The sequence below is a fragment of the Asterias amurensis genome, chromosome 22 (assembly GCF_032118995.1).
Source record: "Asterias amurensis chromosome 22, ASM3211899v1".
NCBI lineage: Eukaryota > Metazoa > Echinodermata > Asteroidea > Forcipulatida > Asteriidae > Asterias > Asterias amurensis.
In genome coordinates, this window is record NC_092669.1 from 12,218,368 (window position 1) to 12,232,834 (window position 14,467).

At 37.3% G+C, this 14,467-nt stretch overlaps 1 protein-coding gene across 2 annotated transcripts in view; it reads left to right on the plus strand.

Annotated features, from left to right (window-relative positions):
- Positions 1-6,296: 6,296 nt before the first annotated feature.
- LOC139953856 (vesicular glutamate transporter 1-like) overlaps positions 6,297-14,467 on the plus strand; it is an 81,536-nt gene continuing 73,365 nt past the window's right edge. For both annotated transcript variants that reach the window (XM_071953439.1, XM_071953440.1), the window contains exon 1: positions 6,297-6,534. In XM_071953439.1, the coding sequence (XP_071809540.1) occupies positions 6,449-6,534 (86 nt within the window). In that variant the 5' untranslated portion in view covers positions 6,297-6,448. The remainder of the gene's footprint in view (positions 6,535-14,467) is intronic.

A 14,467-nucleotide genomic window follows, 5' to 3' on the forward strand; every position in this document is an offset into this window, starting at 1 on the left:
GTGTTTAGTCTAAATTAAGAAGGCATTTAATTGTGTTCGTAAATTCCGTGGTCGTCAACGTGTTGTTATTTTGTACTTCTTCTTTTTCGTGTTCCTTTTTTCTTTTTCTTTTCCTATTTATTTGTTGTCGTTTATGCATTTGACTTCCTATATGTCAGGGAATTAATAAGCCTACTTTTATTTTTGAGTATTGTTTCGTTTTTGTTCGTAATGATTTGTTGTTGTTGCATTTGATTTCCTTTTCGCCAAGGAACTCAATTAATAAGTGTACTGTACATGTATACATCCATAAACTGTTTTTGTCGTGGCACACCATGAAAGTGCAAATTCCATCCCGGGTCCCGAATGCAATTAGTTCTGTTTAAACCAACGTGCCGCACATAAGGATTCATGTTCTTAAAACGGCGACGTTTTCAACAACTCGCCAACATTATGACGTTTTGGTGTCTGAGTGCCTACATTCACCCCGGCCTCAGGCTGCCCTTTACGGCGCATCCTTGGACATTTTAAACCACTGTGCCGTGCTCCGAGGCTTAATTCCCCGTTATTGTTTTAAGAGCGAAGGATCATCAACCAAACCTCCGGAATGTTTTGGTCTTATAAGAACAAAAAAATAAAAAAAATCCTCGACTTAAGTCTGAGTAGTCCGGCCGCAAGCGGGAGGGATTTGGATTTTGTCCTAACGATGGGTGCTTTGCGAGGAATGTAATTAAATCGCAATGCCATTAACAGCGGGTTCTTTATTGCTACAGTCTTATCCGAGATAGGAAAACCATTAGGCTTTGGGGAGTCCCTGAGGGAGTAAGCTAGAAGAATGTAATATCTATAGATTGTTAATTTCACTAAGTCATTTGAAAGCTCAAACTCATAGGGCTGTTTTGAGGGCCGCGGTTATATAAGAATTCCGGGGTATGAATTGCAAATGCAATGAATAAATTGAATGATTTGCATTCCGGTAGTGTTTGTGGTTTACCATAGTACCTTTCACTTATGACTTCATTTCTTTGGACTATGATCAATGCGTTTTATACGAACATACAACAGTCATTACAGACACTGCAGCCGATTTCACGAAACTCTAGGGTTAATCCTAACTCGAGTTAGGACGAGTAACCCGTCCTAACTTAGGATGGGTTCAATGCGTCTTACGTATTTTGATACGGAACTGAACCTGTCCTAAGATTAATCATAAGTTAGGAAGAGTTTGATGAAATCGACGGCTGGACACTTTGGTGATTGTCAAAGACCAGTCTTCTCACTTGATGTATCCAAACATATGCAATACAATAACAATTGGTCGTCGATTATTATTATTTATGTATTATTATTATCGAAGTTGCAAGAGAATAAAATAAAAAACATCCCCGTTGCACAAATTGGTTTGCTTTCATCTGCCTAATAAAATGCCTTAGCTGAAGTATTTTATTATTTGAGTGAGATAATTCGTCTTTCCAAAACCTACAACACTTCAGAGGGAGCCATTTCTCACAATGTTTTATAATACCAACAGCTCTCCATTGCTTGTAATACCAAGTAAGTTGTTATCCTAAACAATATTTTGAGTAATTTACCACTATTGTCCAGTGCCTTTAAACTAAAGCCATTGTACACTTTCGGTAAACAGTATTTTCCAAGTCCCACACATCGTGTATCACAACTTATATATAAAATAACAAAACTGTGAAAGTTTAGGCTCAATCGGTCATCGGAGTGGGAGAAAATAACGGGAAAACCCACCCTTGTTTCCGCACGTTTCGCCGTGTCATGACATGTGTTTAAAATAAATCCGTAATTCTCGCTAACGAGAATTGGTAATTGTTTTAATGTTTTCTCAAAAAGTAAAGCATTTCATGGAATAATATTTCAAGATAAGTCTTTCACCAGTACCTTCTGAACTTTTGTTTTCTGTACCGAAAGTGTATAATGCCTTTAACGCATGAATGAAACAAACTCACGCACTAAAACGAGTACCAGTGTTCGATTATATGCGAGACTCGCACAGTCTATTGAATCAAAAAATATGCTGCTTGTGTATTGATCGACTAAAAGCAAATGGCTGTTTCAGAGTGGTTTAGCCTGGTATATAAAGACGGGTTATCACCCCGAACGGAAGAGGGACATTTGTTCCAGTAATGCTTGCAGTGTTCCCCCCCCCCCCCCCCCAAAAAAAAAAAAAAAAAAAAATGAAAAAATGAAAAAAGAAAAATCCATATACAGGAATCGTTATTTTCAAGGTTGCAAAAATTACACATATTTTTGAGTAGCATTTTCGATTTATATGTTATTAATGTTGTACTTATATTTGCAGCTTTCAAAAAATGTTGTAAAATCCATCACAGGAATCGTTCTGACAGAGGGTTATTTTGTTCCAGAAATGCTTGCAGTTAAAAAAAAAAAAAATCCATATACAGGGATCGTTCAATTCAAGGTTGCAGAAATTACACCATTTCAATATTACTAATAATTCTAATTATGTTCTTAAAGCGCTTTATCACATAATATAGGGGCGCCCACAGTATTTCGATCCTGCAAGGTATGTGGAGCTATGTTTTGAAGTACGAGACCATCGCCTTTAAAGCACAATGTAATGGTTTACAAGATGCTGTTTTCACAAATAGAAATTTTATTTCCATCAGTGTTTTCCCTGTTGTTCCTGCACCACAACAAAACTCGCATCACAACATGATTTTACCACTATACTTTAATCTTAAAAATGTTCCACTTGGAGGTTCGAGAACTGTTTTCCTCAAAATATAAATTTTATTTCCATCAGTGTTTTCCCCCCGAACAGAAATTTTATTTTCACTAGTATGTATGGACTTTTTCATTGGTTTTTACCACTGCTCCCATGCACACCTGGCACACCTGCGTGCTAGCTCGCTGTCCCCAACACACCCCAGCCTTTAACACCGCAGCCGGTTAGTCGTACCAAGCACCGCGGAAAATGGTGGGGGCTTTCGGTGCATGGTATAAGTGCTTGCGATTCAGATGTCTTTCATCCGTTAAAGGCACAGGATACGTTTGGTAATTGTCAAAGACCATGGCTCAATTTCACAGAGCTGCTTCGAGCATAACATATTGCTTAACATTTGTTTGCTAAGTACAACTAAACAGGAAACCAGTTACATGTTGTACATGTATAATGTTATTTTAGCTGGTAACCTCATTCTGGCAAGCACAATTTTGCCAGGCACAAACAAAAACCAGGGAATAAATAAGTTGACCGAACAAAAAAACTGTAGCCCGAAGGCCTTTAATTCCAATATCGCTGGCCACATCAAGAAAAATATTAATAATCTAAATTTATTTTCATTAAGTATACAAAATCATTATTAACATTAAAGAACATTAGAAAGACGCTGAAAAGTTAAAGTGCTGAATGAATTTGAATCCAATTGCTGAGTAAAAGGGTCACTCTGACCCACATGGATCAGACTAACCCAGAAAAGGGTCAGGCGCCATCCACACCAAACCAAGTCAACTCTGTCTACCAGGAAACTTGCACGCAATTTGCATTTTTAATCCGTGTATCACCAAACCCAAACAACAAAATAATGAATACTGATCGAATCAACTCCAATAATTTGACATCACACTCCGTCGAATCTATTTGCGGATTATTAAAAACATGTCATCACAACATACGTTTTATATACGTTTAATTGCTTGTATGCCCCTCGATCCCCGAGTAGTGACGTAGGCTTTGGGCTCGATCGTGATAATTACCATCTACAATGAACCCCTGGAGGTTCATTTGATATGCAGATTTGGGGGTAAGGCGACTTTTGATGGAGGTTGAACCAGCATTTGGGAAAGGTTATAGTCAAATTATACTGCATTAATACTCCATTAACTGTCCAGGTAATTAGTTTATATTCTAATAGTGGGAAATCATGTAGTACGTTGGTTGAATGCCTTCTTCGCTTGCGCAGTCAACCAATGTTGACTGTGCATGGCCCCTCACTTTTGTCTCGATGGCACAGAGGTCGAGATTAAAGACTATTCTTATCTTGAGTTAGTCTAGACTTATCTCGAGTACTCGTCCTAACTTACTCTCTAAATGCAAAAGAGTGAAAAACACTCGTTTTGTCCGCCATACCACACTTGCAAAGAGCCATATTGCAGGCAACTTAAGTTTTTAGTGAAAGACGGACACTTTCAACTCGATCTAGAGTGAAGTTCGTTTAAGTTTCACTCAAAAATAATTACACTAATTAACATTCACTCTCACAAGAGCGAAACAAACACCCCTCGGGATATGCCCCCTTTTCAAATTCTCCTCACTACTGTTCTTATTGTTATTTTGATTATCTGTTGGAAAATAAATAAAGGTCTTGAAATTATTACCGAACTTGTAAATTCCCTTTAACGGAACTAACAATATAACATATGCATGAATCCATCGAGATAAAAGTATCTCCCGACAATTGAATATTTAGGCTTGAATCATAAATGCGATTGGAAAGAGAGTGGAATTTAAATTGGGGACAGGGCATGGGAGAAGTTGTTAAGTCACATAGCAACATATTTAATTGAACGTATTTTTGTAGGAACAACCAGCAGGGTGGATACGTGCGCATTACAAGTCTTCTTCTTCTTCTTCTTCTTCTTCTTATTATTATTATTATTAGGATTTGATACTTTGCATGATGGAATTACGTATTAGTAAGGTTTGCGGTAACACATGTAATGACAATTTGTAAATGAGTTGTGATGGTTTTCGTAAATGAGGCTTCAACCTCAAGGTTTTGAACACAAAACAGAAACACGAAAAAAATATCTGTGACGTCATGTGTGAGTCGATGTTGCTTTGTTGCTGTAACAAAATGGCTATACAAAACAGAGCTCCCACATAATGACGTAACATGAGTGATGACGTCACAGGGCTGTTCACGAATTTTTCTAAGGACAATATCAAGGGTGCGAAGAGGGTTAAAAGCAATGCGAGACTTTGGAACGCTAGGTGGCAGCCGACTTACCAGGTGAATTTCCATTGTTTACGTAGTTCTGATCATGCTCACATTACCGAGAACAATTGATTTTACCTGGTAAGTCTGCTGCCACCAAGCGTCCCAAAAGTCTCCCATTAGTTAGTGAATGAGACGCATGCTAAAAAAATGGAGAAGGCAAAGACAAAAGGGTTATTTGTAGTCAATTCGTTCTTTGATATTCAGACCATGGGGTTGAATAGTCTGAAGGCGCCTTTTCCACAGTTTCTCCCCACTCAAACGGATTAACTTACGAACATTACTCATCTTCATATAATTTTAGTTCCTACCCATCTTGACAACATTTCCCCACACACCAACACCGAAACATAGGTCATGTTTATCACACCACAAAATACAACACTTCAGAGGTCCCGCAAGTTGAACACTGGGAGCGAATAATATATAGCTTCATACAGATGTACGATGAGGCAAATCCTATAATACTCTTTTAATAATTGTAAATCATAAATTCATCCCATACCCCCAGAGCTATTGTGCGTGATCACAAAACTCCAGCCCGCAATATCCGTACCCGAACGGCACAAACAAGAAGTATTAAAACATTGCTCCGTGGCGCTCATATTACCGGGTCTCCTCTCGTCGCCGATCGGGCCCCGAAGCCCTTCAACACGGCGAGCCACAGCGTGGTTGTAACACCTTTTTTTCTCAGCAATGAATAATCCAACTGGTCAAAAGTGTATTAGCTTTTTTGTTCCAGGTAATGGGAAGATACTGAAACAAGAAAAAAGGAAAGCTGGGTGGAGGTGTTCTTAAAGTACATAGAGAGGGGGCTGGGTTGACCTCTAAGCGCCTTTGATGCACTGGAGTTCAGTGGGACCTCGAAGCTCTGTGCCCAATTTCGTAGAGCTGCTAAGCAAACAAATTTGCTTAGCATGAAATTTCTTTCTTGATACAAACAGAGTTACCAGTTTTTCAGCAATTGTCCGTGTACTACTTCCACGCATTGGATGGGATCATAATTTGATTATTCACGCTGCGAACACTTCAGAATATGAAAGCCGGTATTCTATATTCCTTCACTCGTCCCCACAAATTGCAATTTTGCAATTTTCTCATGTTGTGACAAGTCAGCAAGATTAACACCGGCGCGTCATAATAGTTTGCATTCCTCTGCATGCATTCCAACGCTCAACAATACACGTTTGCACACACACGCATAAAGGACACGCATCCATGCGTAGATAGAGACACACTCCCGTGCGCAGTCGGTCCGTATGACCTAGTAATCGCAGTGTTAGTAAATGTTCCAGCATAGCGCCACACTCGATTCGGTCGTCTCGTGGACGAGGGATACAGTGTAGACCGGCTGAGAAAGTACCACCAGAGCTTGGGTGATATCGCCTCGGCGAGGCTTCTTCTATCTTGAAGGGTTTTTGTGTCTTATCTTGAGAAGTTTGGAAGCTTAGGGTTGGGGGGTAACGTCCAGTGAAGCAATCATGTCGAAGATGACGCCGTTGTGGCAGTTAAAGGATTCGGTAATGAGGAAAGGGGGCGAGGCAAAGAATTACATTTCGATGAACAGGTAAGACATTATTATTATTATTATTTTTTTTTTCCCCAAAAATTATTTGCAAATTTACTAGATTTTTGTGTAAAAATAATTTGCACCAGGGATAATGTTGGTTTTACCCTTCCATCTCCAATGCAAATTTAACATCTAATAAATACTTGCGGTACCCGCTGCTAAAACAAAGGATCTCAAAAGGCGTGCGTTCGAACCGTCTCTACCTCCCGGGCAATCTCTCTGGTCTAGTATTAAGACATTTATTCTAGAATTGTAAAAGTCGTGGGTTCGAACCCCACCGGAGTAGTATGCCTGTGATTTTTTTTTTCTCTCACAGAACTAGGGAAAGTACTGAACCGGACTATAGTGTTTGCGTACATCGATGTAATGGTGAACCAAGCAAATTAGTATCAAATTATTATTTGCAATTTATATTTGTTATATAATTGCTAGAACAATAGCTACAATTATATAATTGGTGAAACAATGGGTTGAAACTAGCTCCTATGAAAAAGGAAAAACTCTTTGTTTTATGACATTGCAAAGAACCGGGCGCCGTTTTCAGTTTCTTCGCGTTGTGTTGCAGATAGTTCGCTCATAAGCAGAACAAAACAATCCGCAGGACTTAGTTGTGCCTCAAATGCGTCTTAAAACTAGCTTTATTTATAAACAAAGTCTGACGATGTTTCATTGACTTCTTTCAACTGGAAAACTAAAGTATTTGCTTCAGTTACACAAATTCTTGATAATTCGCCGTTTGCGGTAAAAGAACACGTACGTGATGATAGAAACTGAATAGAGATACATTTTACGAAACAAAGTAAATTAATACAACAATAAGAACCATGAATTAAACTTACAATATGCTCTGTGTTTTGTTTGCTGGATACTATTCTGATCATTTCATTTTTATTTTTTGTTTTTCTTCATAAATTGACCTTTTGCTTTTTGGATGGCAGTATGGCCATAATAGTTGCGTTGTTATTCTTGGATTAAAGACAGTACAGTTGTAGTGACCTTCTCTGGTACAATCTGACCTGATTAATTGTAAAGCTGATCTAATTCAAAACACGAAGTTAAAACAATCTGTGTTTTCTAAGATCTTGCTAACAAAGGATCCGAATTGACCATTCTGGCTACGAATCATGTGTTTGGACCCCCCCCCGTTTTTATGAGTGCAGTGTATAAACGGCAATTATATTGAATATAGTATAGTTCCTTGCCGGCATACACTAGGCTCATTAAAATGAAATTGTATTGTTCTAATTGTTTTAATTGTTTTAATGTTTAATTGTTTCAATTAATTTGAATTTATCATCAGTTGTCTAATTTACTCATGTCCCATTGGTTAATTATTAGTAATTAAGTAATGTTTCGGAGAGGACAACACAGCAGTTAAGGGAAGGTATACGTTTGGCAATACAAACATTTGGTTGGAAGTCTTCATTGTAAATGGAGATGTATGTAATATAAATTTAGTCCTTAAAGTTATCAATCTTTTAGAGAAAACAAAGTGAAAATCACAGAGCATTGTTTTCAGGAGAGTCGCGTAAATCCGTTATTCTTGCTAAGAATGAGCCGAAATTATTTTCGTGCATTTCTTTTACTAATTTCTCAAAAACTACACCACCTTTGCAAGTCATATTTTTAGGAAAGCTTTCTTTTATCCCTGTCTTCAATTTTAAGGTGAATCTGTAGGCGTTAGTATTTTGTGTCGTACAAAAAGTAGGCTATCCAAAGCCTTAAAGCAAGTTTTGTGTTTGGGGACAAAAACATTTATCCGAATACCGCTTCACTAGAATCAGAAAAATATTAAAAACTCGGAGGGGATAAATTCAATTTTATTACCATTTAGTGCTTGCGGGGCACATAATTACAGTGACATGTCAAAGTCATGACAATTAATAAAAAATAAGTACAAAAACCTGGGGCCTTTCCACGCCTGAGGAATCATTCTGACAGAAGGCAAGCAAACTAGCCACCTGCCCCCAGATCGTCCCAATTTAATTTATTTCATTAATTTTTTAAATTTTACCACTTGTTTCTTTCCATGAAAAAATTAACAAATGTGACATAAAGCCAAACTATTAATGATATACATTTAGATTGATGCCATTAATTTCTTACTGGTTTTAATGTCTCTGGAAAAACATTGCATATAGTATTCAAACCATCAATTATAATTGTTTACTTTTAGAGTGTATTACTTGTTTCTTTCATGGAATATTAAACAAAATTGGATATTAATCTACATTTATTATTAATAATAGATAGATTTTGATGCATGCCCAGCATTCTTTTTGGATATAACGTCCCTTAATTATTATTATTATTATTATTATTATTTATATTATTATAAATTTTTATTTATTGGTGGAGTGTACCGCTTCATTTTGTCCTGGATGAGCACATAAAATATGACCTTTTTAAACTTAAATTTTAATGAATAGATTTTTTTTTACTTTTAGAGGGATGCCTTTGCGTTTTGAATTGAACGTTTCTAGAAAAAAAAAAACTTGTTCAGTACGGGAATTATTAACAATCAATACGTCATTTATTAATTTCGTATTATGCAAGGTGTGTGTGATCGATAAAATAAATTAATCTTAGCAAATTGTTATTAGTTGGCTCTTCTAATTTGAATGGTGGGCCGTGCACAGACCGTTGGTTTATGCTGATCTAGCTGATTATTATGCGTGATTTTGGTTAATATTATAGTAAAAAAATGCCCTTAGTGGATATTGCGCATGAAGGGTCTTTAGGCAGCAATATAGGTTTACTAAATGTGTTCAAATTGTGCTTAGTTTGTTGTTAATGGATTATCTAGCAATGGATAATATGAAAGATATATTTTAGGGATTTGTTTTGTTTTGTAGAAAGAAACAAAACAAATCCATGTATACCATTGTCCGTCTTAGGCTGAAAATGGTAGTGGTTTGATCTAGAAATATGCATTGATTGCTGGCCTATCGCCAGGAGTACAATATACCTACAGCGATAAACAGTATCAATAATGATATACAATGATACCATTTTCACACAGCTAGCCTTTTCAGCATCGGTATCATGGACGAAATTTGCAATTCATCCGTCTTGCTTTTGTCTTCGTAATCAGTTTTAGACCAAGTTTTGTAAAATGCAGATATGTATTTATTACTGTTAGTCATGAAAGTGCTATATTTTACCCCCCCCCCCCCCCCCCCCTTAAACTGCCTAAAACGGCTACCCACAACGTATTTTTCAATACCTGTTTTGTCTCCCTCATCAGTATTAAACCAAGCTTTATAAAATACAATACCTGTTTTGTCATTATCATACAATATAGTCGACACTTTGTCTCGTGTTCTTCAGTTGAGTGCATTTTTGTAATGAACATGATCCCCTCTTGTTTTGTGTTCACGCAACATAGCCTTTTCAACATTGGTATCATGGTAGAAATTGTAACTCCACCCTTCTCGCCTTATTGTCTTCTTAATCGAATTTGAATTTTTTAATCGAAATCGAAATTGAATTTTGTATAATGCAATACTTATTTTGTCATCTCATTCCATAGTCGACGCATTGTCTCTTTAATTTTTGTAAAGTGCATTTTTTAATGAACGCTATCGCCTCGTTTGACTCGTGTATTCGTGAACACGGTATTAATGAGTATATTGTGATAAATAAACGCTGCAATTAAAGCCATTGGACACTTTCGGTAAACAGTATTATCCAAGTACCACACTTCGTGTATCACAACTTATATAATAACAAACCTGTGAACATTTAGGCTCAATCGGTCATCGGAGTCGGGAGAAAATAACGGGAAACCCCACCCTTGTTTCCGCACGTTTCGCATTTTATGGACTTATATTTCAAGATAAGTCTTTCACCATTACCTTCTGTAAACCCTGTAAATTATTTGTAAATCTGTGAACTTTTAATTTTTTTTCTGTACCGAAAGTGTATAACGGCTTTAAAGGCAGTGGACACTATTGGTAATTGTCAAAGACTAGCCTTCACAGTTGGTGTATCTCAACATAAGCATAAAATAACCAACCTGTGAAAATTTGAGGTTAATCGGTCATCGAACTTGCGAGATAATAATGAAAGAAAAAACACCCTTGTCACACGAAGTTGTGTGCGTTTAGATGGTTGATTTCGAGACCTCAAGTTCTAAACTTGAAGTCTCGAAATCAAAATCGTGGAAAAATACTTCGTTCTCGAAAACTATGGCACTTCAGAGGGACCCGTTTCTCACAATGTTTTATACTATCAACCTCTCCCCATTACTGGTCACCAAGTAAGGTTTGATGACAATAATTATTTTGAGTAATTACCAATAGTGTCCACTGCCTTTAAGTCATTATGTGCTTTACTATAGAGCGTCTCTCGAAGTATTTTTACAACATCAGCAAAAAACAGCACTCATAGTCATTGATGCGCAGATTATCAAGGACCAGATCTAGCTATCAGGCAATCTCCGTGCTTGAATGCAGCAGTAAGACATTTACTTTAGAATGACAAAGGTAGTCGGTTCGAATCCCACCTGAGTCATGCCTGTTGGTTTATAGATAATTCTTTTTCTCCCGGGGCTTGCCCGGGGCTTGCCAAAAAGGAGTTTGCATTCCTTTACACATCGTGGTTATGGGTAAAACAATAATACTCTTCAACAAATACAGGAACGTAGTCAGGTGTACGGTTACACACACAACGTGTAATGCGAGTTGAAACCAACGGTTCTTTTCAGAACCACCCTAACTGCTTCAGTGATTGTCATTTACATGGCGTTACCGCAAACCTTTCTGTATTTCTACCATGCAAAGTTTCAATCTTACCTATCTAATGGGATGTTGCGGTAGGCCTAATGATTATAAGGATTCTAACTGCATCGAGCTAGTAGGAAAACCCCCCAATCCAGTTTCTTAAAGGAAATCTGCACGAAAGTTGCTAAGGCCGTTGGTTCGAATCCCACCCGAGAAGAATGCCTGTGGTTTTTGTTGTCAACACGACTCAAGGAAAAGTCATGAGTAGACAGTGCTTTGTAACGCATGGGTAGTTAAAAACACGTTAGTGTGAACGCAATGATGTGTGTTTTCTACGTCGGGTGAGTAGGTTTAGACACCCACAATTGTTGTGGTGCAACATTACACGCATGTTCAGAATATTAATTTTTTGGGGGTAAAAAAAGAAGAAGAAAAAAAAAATTAATATTCTTTAATTTTGCAAATTTAACATCTATTAAAACATGTTAAGGATGTTATTATTTCTACATTGTAGTTAAACAATGCTTTCATTTTGGGTGAAATAACAACACATCAGTAGATTCAGGTATGATAAGTGTTCTGTTTTTGCACAACGACTGATCCATGACTTGCTTTTTACTTCCGATTAAGGAGATTACCATCGTAGGCTCTCAGTAAATAGCCGTCACCTGTACCTGAAAACAAAACTCAACCCAATCATGGGAAAAAACTCCCTTTTCCTGCGAAATTAGCAAACTGTCATTGATATGTTTATCTTCGGGAGACCAGATTGCGTTTTAAATTGCATGTAACATTCATTGTTATTACATTTTTACGAGTTGTTTCATCATTTAGGCTCATTTTAATTTTAAATAACCGACAGGATTGGAAGACTGAAGTATATTAATAAATTGGAATTTGAACAGACACAACGACTGTTCCATGATTGATAACTTACTCAAGACCGACGTTGGTCTAGTTGGTTAATATAGGTAACAGTCTTATGTTGACGTCACAAATTCGCAAAGAATAATTCGCTTCAGTTGTTCTCGACTCATTCGCTGCAAAAACATCAATGTGACGTCAAAACTCGTATTGCAGTTGCATTCACAGAAAGTAACATATCTTTTTCTCTCCTTCACTACTTATCTATCTGCTTTTGTCGTCTTCAGTTAACCTAGTACTTTAATTATTTGTATTTTTTTCGTCAGCATTTTGTAATGTCACTGTTCGTTTTGTCTGTCTTGTCCTTGTTTCGTCTTCGCTGTCTGTTTGTCTGTCTACAAGCCTCTGCTTACTCTAACAGCTAGCCTCATGCTCCCGCTCCTCTCCTGTACATAGTTGTTTCCTAGTTATTCATTTATTATTTACCATAACACTATATTAATTTTGTATACTTATATGCGCTTTTGATGTTGTTATATTACCTTTCTATGTACTGATAAATTGTGATATTGAACTATTTTCCAAAAAGAGAATGGAACAGAGCTTTGTCACGCTGTCACCATCTTGGTCATGTGCCCTGTTTACAATAACATAAACGAATGCTAACAATCACTGCGCACGGAACCAGACTATTGTTTCGTCCAGCCTCAGGCCGTGTCCGAAACGGCGACTTCGGCTACAGCTACGGCTAGATCGTGCGCGTCTGCCTATTCTTCAACACTGGTAGACGCGCTGATCTAGACGTAGCTGTAGCCGAAGTCGTCGTTTCGGACACGGCCTTAGTTTGGTTACAATGGGTTGGAATGGAGTCAGACCAAGATGACCACACCATGTAACGGTCTATAAACGTCATTTTTAATCAGAGTATGAACTGCGCTACCCATACACGACGAAATGCAGAGTTGTGGCTTCAGCAAACAGCCGTCTGATCAGGGGAACGGGGGGGGGGGGGGTGTATATCTAGAGATGGGAAATGAGAATGCCTTGAACGCAGTAGTTATCTCATTCTGTAGATCCACTTATCTGACTCAGATTATTGGGACAAACGTCGCTAACAGTACAAATCAAAATGATATCTCTGTTCGTGTTCTTCCATGCATAGTCTTAGCGTTTTGATTAACACCCGGAAATACAGTACGACAACTCAACGGGTAGGCTGGGGTGCCCCAATAAGTAGAGAATGATGAGACTCCATTTATTGCTAACGAGTGCTTGAGCTTTGAGAAGGCTGTCCTGGCTTGGAGATGAGTGTGGAGTCTAAATATATTTAATGCAGGACAAGTTATTTGCTATTCATAACGATTTTACGGTAGGCGGTATAGCTTAGCATGGGGCGTTTGATGAATTCATGATATTGCAAAACTATGACACTGTCGAGGAAAAATAATACTATTAACCCGTTGATTCTTTATAATTTTAATAACTCTCGAAACATTGTTTATTATTTTATTTTTCAAAAACAATATCCCGGCATGGCGAGATGAGTATAGAGTCTAAAGATATTTAATGCAGGGGACGGGTTATTTGCTATTCATAAAGATAAACAATGGATATTTAGACTCCATGAAGAACTGTTCGTCAGTCGAAGAGGAACATCTTTGTGTTCTGTTTGCAAACGATCACTCAGCTCTAATAAACCCTGCTTCAAGGTTTAACAATATGAATAGATAGGATATGAACAGATAGGAATAAAAGATTTCTAGCTAGAAGTCCTTTATTATTTCAGTGAGAAATTACCTTTCTCAAAAACTACGTTACTTCAGAGGGAGTCGTTTCCCACAATGTTTTATACTATTAACAGCTCTCCAATGCTCATTACCAAGTCAGTTTTTAAGTTAATATTTGTTTTGAGTAATAATTACAAAACGTGTACCTTCCCTTTAATGTTTATTTTTGTCTTTTAATTTTTTTTTTAAATGTCTTTTGAAACCTGAAGTGATTTCTGATAAGAAGTTGACCTGTTGGTCCTTGAAATATCCGAGACGCACTTTAGTTTTCAAGAATAACTCGTGTTGCCATTTTCTCCTCTTATGACTTTTTAAGTAATTTGAGTCCGAACAAAAGTGACCTCTCAAAATATTTAATCCAGAGATGTTTCCGTCCATCAAAAATACATAATTGAGTAAAAACATCAAATCAAAATAAAACACTGTTATTACAAAAAAAAAGGCACTGTCGCCATTTCAAGTGTACCCTCGAGAAATCTTTCCCTGCAGATAACCTGTTTAAGCGGAATTTCTTCGTTGCACTGATTTTACCCTCAGATAAACAAAAGAGAGAGA